The sequence below is a fragment of the Talpa occidentalis genome, unplaced genomic scaffold (genome assembly GCF_014898055.3).
Source record: "Talpa occidentalis isolate TD23 unplaced genomic scaffold, MPIMG_talOcc4v2.1 talOcc4.855, whole genome shotgun sequence".
NCBI lineage: Eukaryota > Metazoa > Chordata > Mammalia > Eulipotyphla > Talpidae > Talpa > Talpa occidentalis.
In genome coordinates, this window is record NW_023605256.1 from 1 (window position 1) to 26,088 (window position 26,088).

At 39.6% G+C, this 26,088-nt stretch overlaps 1 protein-coding gene across 1 annotated transcript; it reads left to right on the forward strand.

Moving 5' to 3' along the window:
- Positions 1–6,543: 6,543 nt before the first annotated feature.
- LOC119235052 (cation channel sperm-associated auxiliary subunit beta-like) lies at positions 6,544–21,107 on the forward strand (the record flags this gene model as incomplete). Its single annotated transcript, XM_037498092.2, has 5 exons — positions 6,544–6,730; positions 9,235–9,313; positions 14,178–14,266; positions 17,851–17,991; positions 21,047–21,107. Coding segments are annotated over exons 2-5 (370 nt in total), but the record flags the coding sequence as incomplete, so codon positions are not given.
- Between the last annotated feature and the right edge of the window lie 4,981 nt (positions 21,108–26,088).

Here is a 26,088-nt window from a genome sequence, read left to right on the forward strand (position 1 = left end):
GTAATTAAGCTTTATTGACTGAAAAAGCAAGGAGAGTGGACTTGGCTAGAGTCCATTTGTCTGTCCACATGTGGTCCTCTTATTGCTGCTAATTGTGCGCACCCATCAGCTGCAGTTTGGTGCTTGTTGGGGCTCGTGTTGACCCTCTCATGGGAAGTATCTCATGGAAGCTGTGTGCCTGCAGCTCCAGCTTGAACCTGTCTGATCTCAAGGCCTGAACTCTTCTCTCGATAGCAGCCAACTTGAAAAGCTGTAGAGACAACTCAGGAATGCCCAAGTTAGGAAAAATTAGTAATATAAAAGCAATGGGCCAAGGAATTTATGGCAGCAGGTGTCTGGGCCTGGAGTCATCAGATTTATTTAAACTCTTGTTTACCAGCCCATGGGAACAGCAAAGTTTTGTTCTTGAGTCCTGGCCTATCCTTGTTACGGGACCCTTCCTGTTTCAAATTGTTGGTAATCTCAGTCTCCTGTTTGCTCCAGGGTTTTTAAAAATTTAATTTTCTTTATGTGATTGGGAGGTGTGCTACAGAATATGGAGAAACTCAACTTTAAGTAGCTACTATTTATTTTCCATAAGGTTTTTATATGTTTACTTAAAATATACTAGCCTAGCTCCCAGATCATAATCTAAATACCATTTTTCAATAAAAGGAATCAGAATTCCACAGAGAATGGACAAATTTTGCATCTGGGACAGGAAATGTATAAAGTGAGCCTGGAACAGCTTGTTCTAGAGGGAAAGAAGAAAAAGGAAGTTATTTAAAGGTTCCTAGAGCCATAACCTCGGAGCCAACTTTAAGAAGAGCATACCTGCCAACCGGACCATCTGATCATCGGTAAGGATAATAACTGTAATGGATAGAGATGCTCAAATATGTTTAAATTGAAATCTGTGAGTTCATAATGATACCAAAAAACAAACCTAATGAGTTGCTTTTCTGAGGATACTAGTAAGTAAAGGGAAAAAAATGAAGGAATTATACCTCTGGGGTAACCAAATAGTTGATAGAGGAAAATTTATAGAAGTATTCCAGCAAATAAATGAAGAAGAAATGATAAATGTTCCCATTTTGCAAACTTTAATGAATTTAACAGATCCAGGAAGATAGTGATGGCTACTATATCATGAAAAGGGAGACAATTAGGGACTCCCTAGTGGCGCAAGGGGTTAAGTCTCAGCACTGTGAAGCTATCTGCAGCCACTGCAGCACGAGGAGTTCGAACCCCAGCCAGGGAGGTGACCTACATGGTGCAGCAGACTTCTCCTGTCTCGCCTGCTGCTCCCTCAGCAGTGTATTTCAGTAGAACCACCCATTCTGCTCCCCACTCTGTCTCTGCTGAATCCTTTCACTCCTGGCACTTCTGGCCTACACCCCAGCTCTTGTATGCATACATAAATAAATAAATCTTAAAAAAAAAGAAGAGAGAGGCCCTCCCCGGTGGCGCAACGGTTGAGCCCTGGCTGTGAAGCTGCCCGCAGCCTCTGCAGCGCTGGTTTGATCCCCGGCCACCGGCAAGAGTCCCACATGGTGCAGAGACCTCTCCCGCCGCGCCCACCGCTCCCCTCAGCAGTGTACTTCGTCAGTCTGCCTGTTCTGCTCCCCGCTCTGGCTCTGGTGAGTTCTCTCACCCTCCCGTGCTTCTGACTATACCCAGTGCTTGTACAAATAAATAAATAAATCTTAAAAAAAAAGGAACTTTAAAAAAGAAAAGAAAAGAGAGACAATCAGACATCAGGTGCCTCCTGTTGGAACTGACCAATACCACCTATGATGTGCTCCTGCCAAAAAACATAAACCAGAATCCTATCAAGCCTCTAAATCTGCTTGGTGGTATTTCAGGACAAATGAGATAGACCGAAGGTGTAAAAAGACATGGTGATGGTGCAATTAGCCAGATCCAGACTGTGAGGAACGTTAGAAATAACTACATCTTCAAATGATAAGTTGCAAGGAAAAAGAAAGAGACCATGATTGAAGAGAGGGAAAATAGTTAACTAACATTATTGAAACATGATTCATACATACAAACTGTAACAAAATTTAAGAATGAAATAACTGGGAAAATATAAACAGATATCCAGAATCCTCATTCTTTTTAGACGTGAGATGGTATTGTGGTTTTCTCTTATTTAAAAAAGGTGACTTTCTCTTAGAAATATTTACTGAAGTGTAGGTAGATGTCTAGGATATCTTCAAGAGGACCCTGGAGAAGGAAGATGAAAGGGTGGGTGTATTGATGAAAGAGAACTAATGCTATGCTAGATGATGATTATGCAGTTCTTCCTACTTTTCCCAGTGTTTGGAAATATCATGTATTTTTAAAACTTTCTGCAGTGATCTTGGATCATCAAAATATCCTTGTTGTTTTTGAGTTTTAAATTTTCTCACATAAAAGAAGAAGAAAAGTATGTTTCTGGATGGGGGAAGATTTTGAAACCATAAGGCTATGGAAATTACCAGAAAGGAAAACATTAATAAATTTGATTGTGTCATATTTGAATTACTGTTCATCATGGCCCACATAAAATTAAGGCAAATGAAAAATTAGGTTCAATAGTCAGTAAATATTGCAAGGAATTATTATATCATTTTATAAGCAAAACACTAAAATTGTGACAGAAAATAGCTACGAATATATCCAGATAATTTATCGAAGAAAAAATGACTAACAAATGTTCAAGTATACCAATATTCAAATAGTAAAACAATGTTTTGCCTATCAAATCATTACAGATTATATCTAATTCTCAATGCTGCATTTTCCAGGCAATTTGCCAACATGCATTAAAAATATTAAACATATTCACTCACGTCTTGAAGAAATATTTTAAATGCAGAGAAAGATTTTTGTTCAGGATTATTTGCTACCACATCATTCGTAATAGGGAAGCACTGAAAACAGCTGAATGACTTATGTTTAAGTACATTGTGTACAGTTATTTTAGATTTGTCACTATCAAAATTTTTGAAAATAACACTCATATTAAATGAGAATGACAATGACTAAAAGAAGGACATGAAACTATATATAAAGAAGGACCCTACATGTAATATAGAGAATAAATGTGTAGGGGACAGACTGAAAAATATATCAAAATGGTAACAATGGTTAAATCTAATTGTTGGTTTATGGGTAAATTTTTTTTCTTTAATTAAAAAATACCCATTTAACAACAAACAAAAAACAGACAATTATAAATCAGAGACATGCTGCAGGGGAGGAGGCGGGAGAGGGAGCAGAGGGAGGGAGGGAGGCGCGCAGGGGACTGAGGTGATGGTGCACAGGTGCCTTGGGAAGGACACTCTATGGAGAACTACACCTGAAGGGTGGGGGAAAGCAAATGTTTAAAAATGAACAATGATGTAAAAAATAAAATAAATAAATAAATTACAAAAAAGAAGTCAGACAAACGTAACAACAATATGATTCCATTATATTGAATTCAAGAACATATAAAGCTAATTTATGGTAAAAATAAAATCAGAATACTGGATACCTAGAACCTGTTTATTTTCCAAGTTTTGTATAACGAGTACTTTTATGGTCAGAAAAAAATTACAGAAAAAGCCAAAGTTGTCCTTCTTTCAATTCCCCCCTCCCCTTGTCCCTAAATTTCCCCTCTAGCGGCCAAGTGGCTAACTTGCCCTTCGGGGGGGGGGGGGGGGGGGAACATCTTTCAGTGCACTGTTACTCAGATGTGCTCTCTGAGGGGGCACTCTTGGTAGTCATTCACAAGCAAACGTAGCTGTGACTCAAAGCAGACCTTGCTCATGTTAGGGAAGGAAAGCGCCACTCGAACTGGAAGGCATAAATCTGTGGGTTTATTTCTGGGTTTTCTGTTTGGTTCCATTGGTCTGTGTGTCTGTTCTGGTTCCAATACCATGCAGTTCTGATGATTATGACTTTGTAGTATAGTTTGAAATCTGGGCGAGTGATGCCTCCATTCCCTTCTTTTTTTTTTCCGGAGGGTTTTGGCTATTTGGGGTTTTTGGTGGCTCCATATGAATTTCATCAATATTTTTCTATTTCTTTGAAGAATGACATTGAAATTTTAATTGGAATAGCATTGAATCTGTAGATTGCTTTTGGTAGGATGGCCATTTTGATAATGTTAATTCTTCCGATCCGTGAGCAGGGGATGTCTTTCCATTTCTTTGTGTCTACTTCTATTTCAATTTGCAGCAACATGGATGGAGCTGGAAGGGATCATGCTCAGCGAAATAAGCCAGAAAGAAAAAGAAAAATACCGGATGGTCTCACTCATAGCAGGAATCTAGAAAACCTAAATAAGGGACCAGAAAAAAATGACTGTAAGAAAGAAAAAAATCAAAATCAACAAACAACTATGAACCAGAGACACACCATTGGGGGCGGGGTGGGGAAAGGAGGGATTGAGGTCAAAAAAGGGGGTTGCAATTGTATAGGGAATATGAAAAAAAACAAAAAAAACTGGGAAGGCAGCCCCATATGGGGGCAAATGAGGAAGGGAAAGCAACCAAAGGAGGTGGTGGCAGAAAGAAGGCAAAAGTCACCTGCTTCACAGTTTTCTTTAGAGTCATCAGTGTGGACCGTTAGCGCTGCTCAGACCTACCTGTTCCAGGCAGGGTGGAGAAAGAGCTTATAGACAGTTTTGCCACAGAGACTGCAAACCAGAGCTTGCTTTCATATAAAAGTTTTGGCACCTTCTTTAGTGGGGAACCAGCAAGATAAAGGGATTTTATTAGGAGGGATATTTTACTTCTTGTTGGAGGCCAGGGTCTGGCCACTTGTCGCACAAGAGCACATACACAGCAGACAAGGTGCAGTCCAAGGAGAACAGCCTTAGCCAGGTGCTGGCGACATGTTGAGATCTGCATGTTTATTTCAGATTGAGGAGTCACTTCCTTGGGTCAAAGTCACCACCGAAGTTGAGAGAAAGAATTTCTTACACAGGTTCTGCCAGGAGTGGATTAAACCCAGATCCCAGCTGTCTTTCACGACAAGAGTATAAAATATGTCTGTAGGGTAAGGTAAAAGGTATCAGGCTTTTCTGCCCTCCGCCATCAGGATAGATGAGGGAACCCTGTGATCCTGAATGCATGCCTGATGGCGGGCACCTGAAGTGGGTCCACCTGCGCTAAGACTGTGCTTTTAAGGGCGGCGTCACAGGGATGCCAGAAAAGCCGAGAAGAAGCAGAAGCCGAAGAGAAGCCAAGAGAGAAGCAAAGAAGCAGAAGCAGAGAACACCAGAGAGCCCAGAGAGAGTGTGGATTTGCTGGGGGCTGGGAGGCCTGCCAGCCTCCCGGCCCCCCAGCACCCCTGCCTACAATATGCCTGGTGAACCCCAATAAAAGACCTGCAAAAAGCCACTGAGGACTCTGACTCCTCCTTTACCCGATCTGCATGGGATCAGAAACCTGCACTGTGCCCTGTCCTGCCCTTTGCAATGTCCTAAGTACCCATGTAAAGGGACTCACTGTAAAGCCGGTTTTATTATCATTATTTAAAAAATTCTTTTTTAGCCTCAGTGACCATTCATGATGAGTCAGGGCGCTGAGTAAGTCAGGAAGGCTCAGCCTTGGCCTTCTAGTTAAAGGCATCCTGAGTGGGTAGAGTCAACCAGAAAAGGCCCTTCATACATGATGAATCTGGAGAACAGACTGGCAGTCATTCGAGTTTACTAAGCCCCATACATACACAACATTTCCATCTTTCGGCTTTGTGTATTGTTTACCCTGTCAATAAATTCTGCTCTATTTTTTTAATTCCCTCCTCCCTCCCTCCCCCTTCAAGACACAGTTGTGATGCTCTGACAGTTTCTCTTCCCTTCAACCTCGTTGTACATGTTGTCATGAGACTTCCTAGTGCATGTTGTGTTGACAGGTAAACTGTACCCTTGAGATGTAGATGGTGGAGCAGGAGAAACTCTACCTTTCAGATTTTTAATGAAGATGATCTTTGGTGCTCTGAAGGAGGCAGTTAATTGGAAATTCCAACTGCCAGTCCTTTAGATTTTTACAACGTGCTTCAGCTGATTGGTTGTTACCAAAGTAAACCAGTAAACGGTGAAAGCTCAGCTCCTGATTTGGGTCTTCTTTCTCGGCCTATGTGGAAGGAAGCTTGGGAAAATATAAAAAAGAAAAGCACAACTAACTAGTCGAGCATCTCATTAAGAGGAAATTACAGTAAGAAATAAGGGTCGTACTATCGTGGGACTTGACAATGCACTCACTTCCATGTTCGTGGAGTGTTTATAAAAGAATCAGAAAAGAGGAAATGGCCAGACATGTGGCTTATATCTGACCATTATGCAAAACTTACAATTAAATAGGACGGATAACCGGGGAGTAATTTAATTGTTAATGGGTGATTAGGCAAGAATGATGAGGATAAAGAAGCTGCTTCTGTGCATAGAGACAGATGCAGAGCTGGTATTTATCAAGTGCCTAGCTTGTGTAAAGTAGCTGTTCGATGTTTTGATTATATTATTCATTCATTCTCACAACTACCCGATGAAGTGACTGTTATCCCTGTTTGACTAACTAGAACCAAGCTCAAAGGAGTTAGGTAACTTTTCAAAGATCACACATCTCTCAATGAATGAACAGTGATTTTTCTCTAAACATGAGATGATTACTCACAGAGAATTGAGAACAGTTGAGAACAGTAATAATCCTGAAGAATGAGACTAATTATGTGGAGAGAACAGAATGATGGTGGACAAGTATAGCAGTTTTATTGAGAGGTAAATCTAATCATGCACTTGGTATCTTTTGAGTGCTGAAATACTCATTTTGCGGCATCTTTGTGCACTGATCTATTGAATCAAGAGACTTTGGTCTTAATCCTGACTCTGTTGTTTGCTTGTTACTAATTTTGGACATGATATTTAATGTCTCATATCAACATTCCATCTCCAAATTACAAAAAAAAAAAAAAAAAAAGAGGGGGCTTAAAAGACCAACTTGGGCCTCCCTGGTGGCGCGGGGGATTAAGCACCGCACTATGAGGCAATCCGTAGCCTCTGCAGCATGAGTTCGATCCCTGGCCAGGGAGCTACCCACATGGCACAGCAGCCCTCTCCTGTCTCCCCGCTGCTCCCCTCAGTGGTGGGTTTCAGTGGATCTGCCTGTTCTGCTCCCCACTCTGTCTCTGGTGAATCCTCTCACCGCCCCCCCTCCCCCCGCATCTCTGGCCTGTACCCCAGCTCTTGTATGCATGTAGGGTAAGGTAAAAGGTATCAGGCTTTTCTGCCCTTGCGCCATCAGGATAGATGAGGGAGCCCTGTGATCCTGGGTGCATGCCTGATGGCGGGCACCTGAAGTGGGTCCACCTGCGCTAAAAGACTGATAATATAAGGGTGGTGCAGCAGAGTGCGGTGTGGTGGTAGTGCGGTGTCAAGGGTGGAGGAGTGGAGTGTACGGAGGAGTGTTGGAGCGACTACAAACCACGGCGAAGAGCATGTGGCTGCTAGAACCGTTCATAAACCTGCTCGGAATGGGTTGGTTGCTTTACAATGCATAAATAAATAAATCTTTTAAAAAAATAAAAAAAGACAAACTTTATTAAAATCACATTTCAGAATAAAAACAAAAGTTGACTTACTAGAAAAACGTTACATACAACTACTAGCACAGCTTGGAGAGCTCAAAGATCACTCCTTAGCGTCTCTCCCTCAAGTTTCGCTCCCTTGGGTTTCCCTTTCTTTAAGAAAATATTTAAAAGCCTTTCAAAGTAAGTTTTTCATTTTTTTTTTATAAACCGAATTCTTGCAAGATCTGAGTTTTATCATAATTAAGATTTATTTATGCATACAAGAGTGGGGTACAGGCCAGAGGTGTGGGGGGGGGGTGAGAGGATTCACCAGAGACAGAGTGGGGAACAGAACAGGCAGACTGACTGAAATACACTGCTGAGGGGAGCAGCGGGGAGACCGGAAAGGTCTGCTGTGCCATGTGGGTCACCTCCCTGGCCGGGGATCGAACTTGTGCTGCAGTAGCTGCAGATAGCTTCATAGTCTGCATCTTAACCTTTTGCACCACCAGGGAAGCCCCAGGTTTTCCTTTTTTAGTCAGAGATAGAGACACTCAAACTCACTCAAATGAAATTAGAACTGAATTGAAACAACACTGGGGATAACTTAAAGGTCATCCAAACCCAGATCATCCAAACCTGAGCCTGGAGCAAAATATTTCAGTCAATTTTTCAGGGATGAGAAACACCAACAGGTTCTAATAATGATGTTATGTCATTCAATGTGAATATTTAGCAAAATAATACAAGATTTTCCTGGTAAGGACAATATTTCAAAGTCTTATTTCTGTGTGCATGATGATTAGTAAACTCTCAAATATTCTTTTATTTTCCTTCCTGCAAATAAAGCTCAGAGAAAAAGCTGGGCAGTAAGTGGTCAGCATCTTATGTTCTTGGCGGGGCAAGAAAATGCAGAGATGTTCAGCACTTGCGTGCATTATCCCTCTCAAAAGTAGGTGTAGGGTAAGTGAAAATGATAGCAGGATTTTCTGCCTTTCCACCATTAGGATGGATGATGGATCTGCGGTCCTGAATGCATGCCTGATGGCGGCACCTGGAGTAGGGTGTGGGCATGTGTAGATGGGATTCACCTGGGCTGAGAGACTGGGCTTATAAGGGCGGCGTCACGGGGACGCCAGCAGAACAAACGGAAGAACCGGCAAAAGAGAAGCAGAGAGAACAACATAGAGTACAGAAAGAATGAAGACTTGCTGGGGGCTGGGAGGCTGGCAGGCCTCCAGCGCCCCTGCCTGCCATGGGCCTGGTAAATCCCAATAAAAGCCTGAAAAGCCACCAAGGGCTCCAGGACTCTCCTCCTTGACCGGCCTGCTCGGGTTATAGAGATCCCGCTCTGGCCCTTCCTGCCACTACAGTAGGTCAATCAAAATCTTAGGTCAAGGCAAAGCTGTACCTTTATCAAGTAAGATCCTGTTTTACACAGCTATAGAAAGGATTGCAGCCCTCCAACAGGTGTCTGCACGGAAGAAAAACCTGAGCCATAATTCTTTCAGTAACACTAACATTTGTCTATAGCTTTAATAACACAGAGTTAGTGTAGAGCTCGGTCAACTGCTGTTTGCTTTTGTCACTTAATGAGAAATATTTTTAATTTGAAGAGATGATGCCTGCACTATATATAGTTATTTATAGCAAAAGTAACTCAAAAAAGTATGCTGGAAGATATTGAACGAAAATAATTTGTATTTCTTCTAACAGATGGAATTGCCACTTTTATATATTATAATTTTACTTTTCAATATGCTCGATTTTTCATCAGGAATGATATATAATAAAGGTAAGTTTCAGACTCTCTTAATTTGTTTTCTTCTCAGGAATTCTCCTTACACGCCTTCCTAACCAGTGGTTATAATTTTTTTCTTTTAGTACTTCTTCTTTACCTTGTTTTCCAATTTTCCCAGGTATTATCTGTTGTGTTCTGGTCCAGAGGTTTCTAATGATATGTGTCATGTGACTTGAATGCTATTAAGTTGTTTATAGAAAGAATTTTCTTTTGTTATAGTATTTCATCATTTAAATGTCATAGAATATTTAAAGTTTAAGGAGCATTTTATATTTGCAAAACTTTATTTGAATAGATCTTTCTTTTTTCTCCACAAAGAAAGTTTCCATGAGTATGAGTTGTAAACTGAATTGTAAAGTTAGTAGACTTAGATTGAAGAGAATTTTCTGAAAGTAATACATGGATAAGTTGGTCAATAGAACTTTTATGGTAGAAAACTTTATAAAAGCAATAAGACAAATGTGCAGATTGTTTAGATTCTATAGTATACTGAACTGGAGCTACTAAAACACAGTAGATGCTCAGTTAAAAAAATTGTTGACTGAATGGCTGAAGACATGAATTCAGGCTCTTCTATTCACGGATATACTGCAGAATTGGGTGAATTCTGGGATGATCCATTTCTAGTTCCTGTATTCTAATAGAGAATATATGGCATGTGTATGGATATAATCTAAGATGATAGAGTTTCAGGCAAATTTATGAGATTTCAGAGAATAGAGTGTTTACTCCTATCTTGGCAGGGGGTGGTAAGTGGTCATGGAGGCCTTGGTATAAAAGATAGCCATCAACCTAGGGCTCCAAAATGGGCATAGTTACCTATATTCGTGTGAGGAACAGTACTCTGCAAAGACAACATCAAGGTCAGTAATAAGTTGTAGAAGTAGGAAGCCACAGAATGTAGGGGAACAGAAAATAGTTATGTATGACTAGAATGATGAAACAGAAGAAGTAAACCATTCTGGAAGTGGCAACTGACTCATTTCAGGGGCACTTGGATGTCAAGGTAAAGATTTCTGGCTTTAGTCTCTATTCATTGAGAAACCATTTGAAATTACTGGATAGGGAGGTAACATAGCTATAATTTAGGGTGATTAATGTGACAGCATTTTGTAAAATCTATTGGAGGAAGGAGAGTTGGGAAACAAATAGAAGCCCATCATGATAGTTTGCATCAGATCTTCAGTCATGAAGTCAGTCTTTTTCTGTTCATGCACTACATTAGTATGAAAAGTGTACAGTAATTGAAATGAAAGCCACTAGAGTAGTTCAAAGGCACATTTGAGCAGGCAGAATAAAGAATCAATGAACTTGAAGATCAGATAATGGATTGAAGACAGTCTAGCAGGATAAAGAGGGGATGACTCTTTGAGACAAAAACACCTTGGTTTCGATCTGACTTATGATTGTGAATTGGGTGACTTTTGAGAAATAAATTAATCTTCTTGACTCTTGATTCATCTTCTTAGAGAGGATACAAGGTATTCTGAGCATTTAATAAAATGAAATGTAAATCCAGACTCTCAAAGCATGTTATTCAAAGGAGTTAATTTCCTTCTGCTTAATTTTTCTCCTTTTAAGGAGTTTATTCATCAGTCAAAGGGTGTCAATAAAGATTTTTAAATAGAGAAGATATTTGGACTTTAAAGACAAATTATAGCTTTAAAAAATAGGTCTGGTAGCATTTTCAGGTATGGGCAAAATGAATGGATAGATAGAAAGTATATTTTAATGTATTTTAAGCCAATTTTGTTATATTTGCATTGCTATGTTTAATTATAGGATTTTCAGAACAGCATTGAAACTTCTGTGTTAGATGATCAAGATGAATACCATGCAGTCATAACAGAGACTTATTTTTATTTCCCATCCTTGGGACTAGTCATTCTCTTTCCCTGGATGAGTTTATGGGAGGGTCCCAGGACTTTTTCAGTTACAATTAAGTGATCCAAACAATTATCCAGTAATTTCAGATTATAGAACCCAGCTTTTATTGTAAATAAAATCACCAAGGCTATGTAACAGATAAAACTGAACTCTGTTGAAAGCTTGCAACGTCCAGGGGGAAGGAGCAGACAATAAATTGCTGTTTATTTCAATCATTATCAGCTCTTTTTACATAGCAGCTATGCACCTCCACCTCCTGCCCTCATCCCTGTGGTAGTCAGCTATGCATGTTTTCCCAGAGCAGTGACACACAACTTGAAGAAGCCAGAGTGGACAAAAAGGATCCTGTCTTCTAAATACTGAGGATGTATGCTCTGAATGCTGATCGCTGTTTCTGATCATAAAGTATAGAGACTTTGATGCAAGCCCCTCTCTCCCTCTGGTTAAAATGATTTTCAAAAGGGACTTAAAGGCTCAATGCCCTATCTTCCACCTTCCTTCATTTAATGTCCAAAGAGTAGGACATTAAAAAGCAACTGCACACAGGGGTTAAATTAGAAAGCGACCACACAAGGGAAAGACTCAAGTTCAGAAAAGACCTGGGAACCATAAGTTTAAATCTCAGGCTGGCCTATGGCACAAAGAATGCTACAGCAGTAACAGCAGTAACAGCAGCAACAGCAACAACAAAGCCCCAACAACAATAAACAAAAGCAGTAACAATAAAAAGAAGCCCTGGGGAAGAATCTGGTTTCCAGATTTACCACATTATTAGATTTAATGCCCAGTTTTCAACAACAGCAGAAAAAAAATCACAAGGCATACAAAGAAACAGGAAGGTATGACCCGTTCAAAGGGGAAAAAAATGAAATAAACAGAAGCTGTCCTTGAAAAAGACTGGATATCTGTTTAAAAAAAAACTTTAATCATCTTAAAGATGTTCAAAGAACTAAAGGAAGATGTGGAGAAGGTCAAGAAAATGATGTATGAACAAAATGAAAATATCAATAAAGAGATAAAAAATCTGGAAAGAGGCCAAAAAGAAATCCTGGTGCTGAAAAGTACAATAACTGAAAGGGAAACCACGACAGGGATGCAAAGGCACCTTTGAGCAGGCAGAATAAAGAATCAATGAACTTGAAGATCGGATAATGGAATTATTGAGTCTGAGGAGTAAAAGGACAAAGAACTTGAAAAGTGTGAACAGAACATAAGGAACTTGTGGGACAAGTGGGCTGGCATGCCCTCTGTGTGAGAGTAACAAGGTGGAGACAGAGAGGGAGGGAAGAGAATATATGAAGGCATGTGGCTGAAAACTGCCCAGATTTGAGAAAGACATGAATATAAATATCCAGGAAGCTCATCAAACTTCAAGGAAGATGAACTCAGAAAGACCCACACTAACACATTAATTAAATGTGCTAATGCAAACTATAGAGTCCTGAAAGCAGCACAAGAGATGTAAAATGATCACATAAAAAGGATCGTCAATAAAATTATCAGTAGATGTTTCATTAGGTACCCTAGAAGCAAGAAGGCAGTAGGCTGCCATAGTCATAATGCTAAAAGAAAGAACTTGTCAACTAGTAATTTTGTATCTGGGGAAACTGTCCTTTAAGAGTGTGGTTCGAGAAGTTAAGACATTCCCTTGTAGAGAGAGGAGTCACCTCAGATCAGTAGCTCGCTATCAAAGCATGAATTCTCCAATCTCTAGCTCCTTGCCCTCTTACGTGCTCCCCAAGGTTGAGGAGGTTAAAAGTCAAGAATTGATTTTGGGCCACCTCTAATTTTGTATCGTGGCCTAGCTTGTGTTATCTTTTGTTTTAGTGTTCAACCAAACCTTCCTTTTTAGTAACCTGATGATGTCTCTTTAAAATAAAAAAGTGAAATATTTGAATTTTATCTAGAGTAATGTAAATTTAAAATATCCAATATTAATCCTTATTCTTTTAAAAAAATTTGGCATTTAAAAAATATGATTCTCAGGGCCTCCCTGGTGGCACAGGGGGTTAAGACACAACTTATGAAGCTATCCGCAGCCACTGCAGCATGAGTTTGATCCCCGGCCGGCCAGGGAGCAACCCACATGGTGCAGCAGACCTCTCCTGTCTCGCCCGCTGCTCCCCTCAGCAGTGTATTTCAGTCAGTCTGCCTGTTCTGTTCCCCACTCTGTCTCTGATGAATCCTCTCGCCGCCCCCCCCCCCCCACACACACACTTCTGGCCTGTACTTCAGCTCTTGTATGCATAAATAAATCTTTAAAAAAATAAAAAATATGATTCTCTTGGAAAGTAGTATGGAGGTGTCTCAAAACATTAAACAAGGATCAGTCAGCCATTTGACCCCATAATTCCACTCCCACACATTATTCAAAAAATTTAAAAAACACTAATTCAAGAGGAAACTTGAAGTCTCATGTTTATTGCAGCACTATTTACTATAGCTGAACTATGGAAACAACCTAAGTGCCCCAGAACAGAGAGTGGATCAAGAAGATGTGGTATATATACATAGTGAAATACTACTCAATGATCAAAAAAGATAAACTCATGGATGAAGCTTGAAAGGATAATGCAAAGTGAAATAAGTCAGAAGAAGAAAGATAAATACCTGATGGTGTCACTAGCAAACAGAATACAAAGTAACTAAGTTAATAGATAAAGACAAGCTGAAAAACTAACCCTTGATAACGGACTACAGAACTGAAAGACCAGAAGGCAGGGGGTTGAAAGGGGGTGTGGGTAGGAAAAGAGCAGAGAGGGAAGGAAGCATAATGGTCTGTGGTGGTGGAATATGGGTGAGTTGGTGGAGGGTGCATTGTGGTGGTAATACTTGATGGGGGTACTCCCATATTATCTCAGTTAAAAATAAATGTCATTTACATACAAAGTATGGTTTTTGAACGAAAATGTTAAAGAAAAGATGGCTCTTCTATAAGTGACACAATGTACATATATTTTGTATTATTTAGGTACTTTGGAAAAACGCCTTTCTTGTATTAACTATGGGCACACAGCAAAGAATGGCACAATCAAGTTGTTTCTTTTCTTAGAGAACTTGGTAAGATCCACTAATAGCGTCTGTAGCAAACCTCCACTTTCCTTTTCAGTCCATGAATTAAAACAGGAACACTGCACTCTTTTTAAATACCTGCTACTCTGTTCAGACTTGGGAGGTGAGATTCTACAGAAATAATAATCCTATCTGTCCTTTCTACTTCATTCCACTTGGATCAGGTAAAAACTTTTATTCAACCTTGGAATACCTTGGGTGTTTTTGTTTTGTTTTGCTGCCTTTTTGTTTTTAAGATGGCGTGTTTTTTGCTTTTTAAAAGAGTAGCTATAGCAATCCTCATTTTTTATGGATCTGATTTGTCCTTTTGAAGCTGACAGATGTGGCCTGTTAGAGAAGGAAAATTACCTCACATGACCTTGAGAAAAACTCGTTCCCTTTATGTAACAAGTACCACATTGTTGTTGTCATCTTGGCAAAAGATGACATTATTCCTTTGATTCAAATAATGGCAGATTAAAAAAAACACAGAACAAAATAAAATAAAATGTACTGACATAGCTACCCAGCAAATGCTAACAAAAGCATACGTTACTAAAAAATTGACATGTTCCCTAAAAAATCCATGATAAATATAATAAAACTAGAGAGAAATAGCCTATGCAGTCAAATAACATTTATCCCAAAGTCTGCTTTGACTTAATTACCAGTTTCTTGATGTGACCGATGATAATTAGGTTCTTACTAACAACTGTTGCAAAGTGCATTTCCTTTGAATAAGAAATGCCTTTATGATTTGTGATTATATATTATGTGAAAAGAATACACTTTAGAAGGAGAGAATCCTACAGAACTGAAGTCATGTTTTGGTCTTGCCATGAATGGAGCAGGTGCCTTGGAGCAGGTGATCTGACTCTCTGCCCTTAATTTTGTACTCTTTTTTTTTTTAAGATTTATTTTTGCTAGCCTGTACCCCAGTTCTCATAACCCTAACCCTAAAAAAAAGATTTATTTATGCATACGAGAACTGGGGTGTGGGGGGTGAGAGGATTCACCAGAGACAGAGTGGGGAACAGAACAGGCAGACTGACCAAAGTACACTGCTGAGGGGAGCAGCGGGTGAGACTGGAGAGGTCTGCGGTGCCATGTGGGTCTCTCCCTGGCCTGCTGGGGATGGAACTCGTGTAGTAGAGGCTGCAGACAGCTTCACCGTGTGGTGCTTAACCCCTTGCGCCACCAGGGAGGCCCCAGTTTTGTACTCTTACATGGGAAATTGTAACCTGTTTTTTGATAGTTGTGATATAATAGTTGTATAAATGGTATTAGAAATAATAGCTAAGCTTCATAAAGTACTCAGGTGTAAGAGGCATTTTTTAAAATGTTTTTTTATGTTTAATATGACATTTAATCTATAAGCACTGCAGGAGAGTACTGAACTATTCTCTAAGATTCAGTGGCTGGAGCCTGTAAAATAAACTGAAAGATTAAACGGACTTTAAGTGAGCAAAAAACGGAAAGATAAAAAAGAGAACAGTTTATTTACCTTTGCCATTCTCACAGCCATGAAAGAACACAATGATGAGCAACACAAAGGGGTGGTTAGAATTTGGGGCTCTTTTATATACCATCTTAACAAAGGACAATAAGTTGTGGGGGAGTGATAAGATAATGAAAGGGGGCTTGGGTTCTTAGGAATGATAAATTGTTGGGGGAAACGAATGAAGATAAGGGTGATTTTATCAAGCTTTGTTATGCAGACCATTTGGTGCCGACTTTCTGTCTCCAGTGGTAAAAAGAATCTTTTCTCCTCCTGGGACAGGAGAGGTAAGAGGGAACCACTTCACAAAGGGAAATTCATAGCCTGCTGTTAAGTAGTTAAGGAGAGCGTAGAGGGTTCTTTTTGCATCTGCTGTTTCCCTGTTGCCTTCAGCTCAAAATAATCCTTATGCTAAAGTAGCATATTGTGGGGTGGTATTTTTCAATCCCATTCAGTACCATTGTCCTTTTCCTTGATAGCCCTATTAAAAATCACTCTCCCTTCCCAAACACATGTACTCCCAGTCACTCATCTCTAATTTATTCTGGTTATGTATTCTATATTTATTTTACTTCTCTCTCCATCCTCCCATTACCAGTCTATCCATTTGATTTATCTCCCTGCCAATAGTTACTAGAATGTAAGGTCCAGGCCTCCCTGGTGGTGCAGGGGTTAAAGTGTCAAAGCTATCAAGCTATCTCTAGCCACTGCAGCCCGAGTACGATCCCCAGCCAGGGAGCTGGCGCAGCAGACCTCTCCTGTCTCCTCACTGCTCCCCTCAGCAGTATGTTTCAGTAGATACACCTGTTCTGCTCCCCACTCTTGTCTCTGGTGACTCCTCTTAAACAGCCCTTCTGCCCCACACCTCTGGCCTGCACCCCATCTCTTGTACGCATATATAAACAAAAATAAATCTTAAAAAGAAAAAGAACGTAAGTTCCATGAAGGCAGGGTTTTTTCATTTTGTTCACTTTTGTTTTCCCAGCACTTTGAACACTGCCTGGCACGTAGTAATGTTATAGGACAGGGCCACCCTGTTACAGTAAGGGCTCAATAACGTTGTAGAATGCATTGTTTCCCCACTTCATAGATAGCAAAACTGAAACTCAAATTGTTAGGGGGAAAATGATGTCCTAAAGCTAATTCCACACAGGCTTTGTGGACTCCACCCCTACCCCAGGCCAAAGCCAAAGACACTGGGGAACTCCAAATCCCATCCCCACCCAAGGGAAGTGGCTGGGACCTGAGGGTGGGGTTCAGCAGCCAGGTGGGTATAAAACCAGACACATGGGCTTTTGGGGGGGGGTCCCCCATTTTGGCTCTCTGCCAGCTCTGAGAGTGACTTTGGGTTTCCAGGTCGGCGGATCGGGTAGGACACATTAAAGACTTTATTTCCCTATTTTCTCCCTGAGTTGTCCATTTTCCTTATTTCCTTTTCCCTTGTAAATAAACCTTTTATTAACCTTTTGTGTGTGCCTGCAGTGGAGTATTCATAAGTCCCTGTTAAGCGCGTGGGTGAGGACCCACAGCCAGGCAACCCGTTCAATATCGGGGCTGCCCTATAACAAAATGACTTGCCCAAAATGATCTTAACTACTAAGAGAACTCAATGAGATAAAGCCTTAATTTATATCTCATGTTGGCTTTTGGTAAAATCCACCCTTTGTGATGGCTACATTTTAATATACCTTCTCAAAACTTGGAAACAACCAATAAAAATACAGCAAAATGATTTTTGCTTTATATATTTCTTTCTTTTGGAATTTGGACAGAAAGGAATGATTTTAATTAAATAGCAATTTCTATTTGTGATAGCATGTAACTTTGATTCTAAGTTTATTAAATGTCAAAACCTTATGACCATTTCTATGACAGAAGAGATTATGAGGATGAATTGAAACCTGTTATGACTCTAGCAGAATAAGTTACTGAAAGTATGCTTTCAGAACAGACATTTTTTCCTAGTTAGAGAAGGAAGTCACTAACAGTGGTCAGCAATATCTTCTCTCCATAGATTTCTCCTCACTTTTAAATTAATGTAATATACTTCTCTCCATAAAACTGTCATTACTTGTTTCTTTACTCTTTCCTATAGGTTATCCAGTGTTATTTTCAATCTGACAATACCCTTACTTCAGAGGAATTTCTAAGCACGTTTGCATCAGGAGGGATTTCTCCCAGCTTGGAAATCATAAATAGCACATACACTGGCATCTTCCACTTCAATTTAACTTTGGTAAATACGTTTTATTTTATTCTGTGATATGTTATTAACAAGAAGCATAGACTCTTTTATAGAATGTGTTTTTTTTTTTAAGCTATCTAGTTCAGTAATATTACCTTTTATGTTTTAAGGCCAACATACAAAACATATATATTATATCTTTTGCTTTAAACAACCACATATGTTTTAAAGAACTTAAGAGAAGAAAAACTAAATTTTTCACTGCTTACTTATTGCTCTGTTTCCACTGCTTTTCACTTTTTTCTTAGCTGTGTGTTGCCATCTGGTGTCATATCCCATCAGCCTGAAGTTCTTTTAGCATTTTCACAGTGCAGGGTACTGGGAATGAATCCTCTGGGAGTTTCTTCCACTTGAAAATGTCTTTATTTCACCTCTACTTGGGGTGGAGGGATAACTTTATTAAGGTATAATTACCACACCATACGATTTGCCTATCTAAAGTACACAAATCCTTTCCGTATATTCCAAGAGTGTGCAACCATCATGACTATCAAATTTTAGAACATTTTTATCACACCCCCCCAAGATACTGTTACTTTGTAATAAGTTTTGAAATTGAGAAGCATGAATCCTCCAGCTTTGTTCTTTTTCAAGATTGTTGGTCTTCATCTGAATTTCATTAATTTATTAATTTTAGGATAAATTTGTCAATTTTATGAAGTCATCTGGGATTGTGTTCAATCTGTAAATCAGTTTGGGTAGTATTACCATTTTAATAATGTCTTCCAATCCATGAATATGGGATGTCTTTCCATTTATTTAGATTTTTAAAAATTTCTTTTAGCAATGTTTTGTACATTTCAGAGGATAAATTTTGTACTTCTTTTGCTGAATTTATTTTAATATGTTATTCTTTTTGATGCTATTGTAAAAGGAGTGGCCTTCTTAATCTAATTTCTATGCTGTTCATTGTAAGAACAATTGAAATACAATTAGTTTTTGTATATTGATCTTGTATCCTACAGCCTCGATGAACCCGTTTATGAGTTCTAGTGGGTTTTTAGTGGTCACTTTAATTTTTGAATGAAAATTGGTCAGATATAAATTTTGGACTGACTTAATTTTGTTTTAGCATTTTGAACATGTAATCCCTCATTTTTAATGTCATCTGACACCATTGCTTCTGCATGAGAAGTTAGCTGTTAATTTTGTTGTCTCTTGTATGTAATGTGTCATTTTTCCCTAATGATTTTAAGATTTTTCTCTTTCTCTGAACCTGATTGAGTTACTCTGGGCTTCTTGGATTGTAAATTTACCAAATTTGGAAAGTCTTCAGCCATTATTTCTCAGAAAAAAATTTGTTCTGCCCCTTTCTTTATCTCTTTCCTTGCCTGGGTCTCCAGTTACACACATTTTGGAACATGAGATAATGTCCCACAATTCTCTAAGTCTCTTTAATTCTCTTTAATAATTTCTCCCTTTTTACAGATTGAATAATTTCAATAGCAATATCTCTAAGTTCACTTTTCTTTCTTTTGCCATCTTCAATTCACTATTGAACTCATCTAGTAAATATTTTATTTCAGCTACTATACTTTTAAATCTCATTTCTATTTGACTTTATTTTTATATTTTTCATTTCTATGGTGGGCTTTCCTCTTCATTCCTTTCCCAGGACAGTTTCCTTAAAGTGACAAACATATTTGTATAGTTGCTTTGAAGTCTTTGTCTGCTATTAGGACCTACTCTGAGTCAGTTTATTGACTACCTTTTCTCTCCCCACCACCCTGAATATCGATTACATGGTCCTCTTTTTACTCATGTCTTGTTATTTTGAGTGACAACTGGACATTGGTCATAATAAATTGCATCAACTTTGGATTCTTCTTTGTTCTTATGAGAATTTATTGTTTTTGTTGTTGGTAGATTAAAAGATTTTTACTTGTATTGGTGCAAACAACAAACTGTCTTATTGGTTCAGCACCTGATATTTCTACTCAGTTTTTTAGCTTTTACTCCTGATATTTTTTTTTACATGTAAGGGGTCTCCTCTTATACATGTGTTGCCCAAGAATCTGGAAAGAATTTCTTTTTTTTTTTTTTAAGATTTATTTATTTATTTAAACAAGAGCTGGGGTACAGTCCAGATATGAGGAAGGGTGAGAGGATTCACCAGAGACAGAGTGGGAAACAGAACAGGCAGACTGACGAAATACACTGCTGAGGGGAGCAGTGGGCAAGACAAGAGAGGTCTGTGCGCCATGTGGGATCCTCGCGGGCCGGCCAGGGTCAAACCGGCACTGCAGAGGCTACTGACAGCTTCACAGTGCTGCGCTCAACCGCCCACGCCACCAGGGGAGGCCCTGGAAAGAATTTCTTTATTTCCTTAGTTTGCCATTCTTGCAGTTCCCTTGCTCCTGGGATTTTTCTCTTAAATTCACAAATTGTCTATCAACTTCAAACTCTGTCCTCTGATACATGAAGTCAACAATGCCTCAGGTTTGGCTGGATGAATGGTATTCCACTTTGTAGCTGTATTATTGTATACATAACTGATGAATATTTTAATCTTTTTGATTTTCCACTTTTATAAATAATCATGAAAATATATCCTTTAATACTTCATTTCACACATATGTGAAAATATTGTAAGTAAAACTCCTAAGAGTGAGATCTCTTGGTAAAGAGTATATGCATTAGGGCCTCCCCGGTGGCGCAGTGGTTGAGCGCTGGGTTGCGAAGCTGCCCGCGGCCTCTGTGGCGCCGGTTCGATCCCCGGCTGCTCCCCGGCCACGGGAGGAGAGTCCCACATGGCGCACAGACCTCTCCTGCCGCCCGCTGCTCCCCTCAGCAGTGTACTTCGGTCCTTCTGCCTGCTCTGCTCCCCGCTCTGGCTCTGGTGAATTCTCTCACCCTCCCGCGCTTCTGACTTGTATTAACAAACAAATAAATAAATAAAAATTCATGCCTCTTAAAAAAAAAAAAAAAAGAGTATATGCATTGGATATTTTAATTTATATAATTTTTAAAAGATAAGGTGGATGTCAAAGTAAGTGTTGCTATTAATATTGTAAAACACTGACTTGTGATGTCTTCTTTATTCAAGTTTAGTGCTCAGGCTTATTGGCTGATTGAAATTCCCAGAGAAAACATTACTAAAAATACAGGTAAGAGTGACCTGCATTAATTCTTTTATTCATGAACCTGGATTGCCAAAATTTAACATAAGCAGCATTTATATAATTAAAAGTTATTTGTTATCCCATGTAAATATCTTCTGTTATTTGGGACATACTTACTAAAATGTGATTCATGTGAAATTATGTACACCATCTTTAATTCATTTCATCTGGGTGTTGTGGTTTTCAGTGGAGACCTTACATATTTTTTATTATGCCTAAATATTTCATGATTTTGGTGTTACTGTATGCAGTTATTTTTCAATACTTTAATTTCCTGTTCATTGTTCATTTGTGGAAGTATGATTGATTTTTGCAGATTGACTCTCTACTTGCAGCCTTGTCAAATTCACTTATTGGAATGGTAAGAGAGGAAATCTCTGCCTTATTTTCAGTTATAGGGGGAAAACATTCAGTCTTTCATCATTAGTATGATATTATTTATATGGTATTTTGTAGATGCTCTTTATAAGATTAAGGAAGTTCCCTTGTATACCTAGTCTGCTGAGTTTTTATCTTGAATTGGTGTTGTTCTTTCTGCAACTATTGAGATGATTATAAGAATTTTCTTTTGGGGACCTCCCTGGTGGCACAAAGGTTAAGCACCACACTATGAGGTGGTCCAAAGCCTCTGCAGAATGAGTTCGATCCCCGGCCCATCAGGGAGCAACCCACCTGGAGCAGCAGACCTCTCCAGTCTTGCCCGCTGCTCCCCTCAGCAGTGTATTTCAGTCTGCCTGTTCTGTTCCTTACTCTGTCTCTGGTGAATCCTCTAACCCCCCACATCTCTTGCCTGTGCCCCAATTCTTGTATGCATGAATAAATAAATCTTTAAAAAAAATTGGGGGACCTCCCTGGTGGGGCCAGCGGTTGGGTGCAGAGGCTGTTCGCAGCCTCTGCAGCATGGGTTCAATCCTGGCCGACAGGCGAGAATCCCACATGGTGAAGCAGACCTCTCCTTTTTTGCCCACTGCTCCCCTCAGCAGTGTATTTCAGTCAGTCTGCCGGTTCTGTTCCCCGCTCTGTTGCCAGTGAATCTTCTTACCCTCCCGTGCATCTGGCCTGTACCCCGATTTTTGTATAAAAATAAATCTTTAAAAAAATTAATTTAAAAAAAGAATTTTCTTTTTTAGGTCATCAATATATTTCATTGATTCTTTTTTTTTTTTTTTTCCAATTCTGAGCCTGCTTCGCTCTCCCTTATGATGTATTATCCTTTTAAATATTGCTGGATTCATTTTACTAATAGGCTCTTGAGGTTTTCAATCTGGAGTTTTATCTTCTTGTAACATCTTTATCTCCTTTTACTATCTTGAAATGCTATCATCAAAAAATGAGTTGTATGGCCTTAACAATGATGCCATCCTCCTATTCTGGGAGCTTCTGATGAACATGGTGGGGGGCAAAGGGTGGTAATGAATGTTAAGTTCAAAAAGAAGGACACACAGGGCTTTGGGGAGGAATGGAGGGACTCGAGCCCAGGTGATAGCATCCAGGAGTTCTTACCGACCCTCAAATATGATAGGCTCTTCATCTTTGTGATGCTTCTTGTTTCTTGAGCTCCAATTAAGGAGCCAGGAACACACATGCCCAACACACCTATCTCCATTCTTATGACTTCAAGAATGTTTTCAACTGCAGAATCAGCTTTTGATTGATGCGTGCTGCAAGGGGCCTTGCTGCCCCAGCCACTGGCAAGCAGCTAAGAAAAGGGCCTCACACCGTGGGGCCATGGGGCCGAAGACTTTCAAAGAGCCTCATGCCTTGGGGCTGAAGAAAAAGGGCCTCACACTGTGGTGCTGAAGATTCCTTGTGCCTCATACGGTGGGGCTGAAGAATAAACATCCCTTTGTTTTTTGTTCTTGGTCATAACAAAAATCTTCTTGGAAAATACATTGGGCAATAAATTATACTCATAAGAATATTGTAAGTACATGGCACTGAGAATTACCTACTTAAAAATTAAACACTGAACAGTTTGGTCCACTTGACAACGGGAAATAATTATTGTACGAGAGCATGCCTGATAAGCAACGCAGAACTGGCCGCAAATTTCCTTTTATGGAAGTTCCTTAAAGAAGCCTTTTAATGATTCATAAAGCTGATTATGCTAGGAGTTTCTAGGTAGAAAAAGTTCTGATAACTGGTAACCAGGTAGCAACTGGTCTCTAGCTGCAGGCCATATAGGTAGAGGAGTCTCCTGATATGGTAGCCTTGGCGGATAGGGAGGTACCGTGGACTATTAGCTGTCTTAGGTAATTGTTTAGGCTGAAATAATGAGTAGAAGATTTTATTATCTATTAACTTTAAAGGTCACCTCTTTTCTCAAAGCACGTAGGCGCCAAAAGTCTATGATGTCATCCCACCGCTTGCCTTAATGTATAACTAAAGCCCCGCTGAGACCCTCCGCAGGAGATACTAGCACCAGATAGAGTGTGTGTGTCTGCCTCATTCCCCTTCCCCTCAGCCCTCAGTTTCGCCGATGCCGTCTCATCCTTTCAGGAACCCCTGACATGACATTTTGCCGGAGCTGGCCTTTGGCAGATGCCTTTGAAAACAATTTTGTTAGTTTATAATCGTGTATGGATATCCTATATTTTTTTTAAAGATATATTTATTTATTCATACAAGCACTGGGTACAGTCAGAAGCGCAGGAGGGTGAGAGGATTCACCAGAGCCAGAGCGGGGAGCAGAGCAGGCAGACTGATGAAGCACACTGCTGAGGGGAGCAGCGGGCACGGCAGGAGAGGTCTGCGCGCCATGTGGGACCCTCAGCTAGTGGCTGGGGATTGAACCGGCGTTGCAGAGGCTGCGGGCAGCTTCGCAACCCAGCGCTCAACCACTTATAGCCCTTAGCCCTATATTTTGAAGCATCTCTGCATTTACTGCTGGGATTTCTCCAATCATCACCTTCAAGTGTGGTTTTATAATGACATGTTGACGGAAAGTCTCTTCGATGACTCACTTGAAGAAGCCTTTAAAAAATGACACCTCAAGTACCTATCCATTCCATGGAATAATTTTAGATAACCTTGGAATTATCTAACATATGGATGGAAATCCCTAACCAAGTCCAATCAAAAGGGAAGCTCTCACAGGCTCTAGGGTAGGTCTATGAGTGATTGAAATAAATTAGAAACATTTTCAGAGTGGGACAGTCTTACCTTCTTTACCCAAAGTAACAAAGAGTTTAATAACTAGATTGTCCACTTTTCTATAGCTCTTCATGCAGGGCTGTTGTTCTCAGGAGTTCTTGAACATCTTGTTCATGTGAAATAGATGTAACAATCTATTAAGTACCTGCACAGGGTTGTCTTGGTCTTGGCATTGAACTCTTCAGCCCCCAGCTTCGTATATACCAGCTAACAATGTCCACACAGTCTCATGGTTGTTTCATATACATCTGTCACTATGTTAGACACAGAACAGGTGAGATGAATACTTTCTTTGTTTTCAGGATGACCAGGATTAGTGTCGACACCAAACAGAAGCCTATGCTCATTAAGAAACATGTGAAAAGAGAAGTAATTGATATAAAACCTACCAAGAAAATACTGAATGTTATTGCTGATGAAAGGCTAAAACCTACATTTTCCTTATATTCAAACATCATAAACATCATAGCACCCACATCATTTTTTCTATTTCTGGCTTTAATTGGGACTTGAGCAAAGTCAACCAAGACCTGTGGATCCTCAGAGCTCTTCTTTTCATGTTTTATAAGTTCAAGAAAGTTGAATGTATACCATCTTTGACTCAGTCCCAGTGAAGGCCAGTTAGGTTATCCATCAGCTTCTCTCACTGCATCAGGCAGGCACACAGGAAACTCCTTTAGCTGAAGCATATCTGTTATTTTCTCACACCTTTATTTTTCCCAAACTCCAGCAGTGACAGCAAAAATCACAAATAGTGCTTGATCTACTTGGGATTCAGCTGCTTCAGCAGTCACCAGAAGCACCACATCATGCCTGGGGTGGTACACTGAACCACCTAGATGACTGGGTGAGCATGCAGGCCCGTGCAATGAGCTGTTTGGGTCAGGCATGTTCTTCATGCGAGCACCTGAGTTCAGTCTCAGCCTTAGCCTTTGCCCCTGGGGGAAGCCACTGCAGCAGCTCCTCAGCTGAGTTCACCAGCCATGACTTCCTTGGCTCCCACCCATCTTTTTACTTTTAATACATCTATGCTATTATATTTAAGGTGGGCTTTTTATAGATTGCATATGGTTCGGTCTTTTTTTTTAGTCGATAAAGGAGAAAACATAGAGTGCTATTTATTCAATGAACAATATTTATGAAGGTGCTGTAAAAAACAAGACCTGACTGACTTGGTGAAGAACAAAAGGATACGTTTGAATCAAATAATTGTTATTTTTAGAATGTTTACATCTAATGTAATTGTTGACAGTGTTCAATGGAAACACATCATCAGGTAATTTTCTTTTTTGCTCCACGTCTTAGGTTTTACTTTTATTATCTGTCACCTTCATATTAGTTACTTTTTATGATTCCCTTCATAGTCACCATTGGCTCCTTATTTATAGTTTAATGTTTGCCATAGGGCTTACGTTATATGTTTTATTTAATTATGGTGCACTCTCAAATAATGTGTTATGCCACTTCACATGAGGTGTTGTAGTTTGCTTTTTACCAAGCTACAACAGCTCTCAGAGAAAAATTATGATCTAAAATGATTATTAGGATTCATTGCTGTGGTAGTTAGATCACGTCATCATTTTTTTCCTTGCTTTACTCTCAAAATGCTTGTAGGATAAACAAGGGAAGCCTTACGCAAGGACGTGGAATCCTCTTTGGTAGTGTTCATACAGTCAAATTTCACCAGCATGACACACAAAAAATAGTTGATTATTTGCTTTTTGAGTTTTTTAATTAATTTATTTTTTTTATGATCATTGTTCATTTTTGTACAATGTATGCTTGTGTGCTTTCTCTTTCAGGTGTAGTCCCC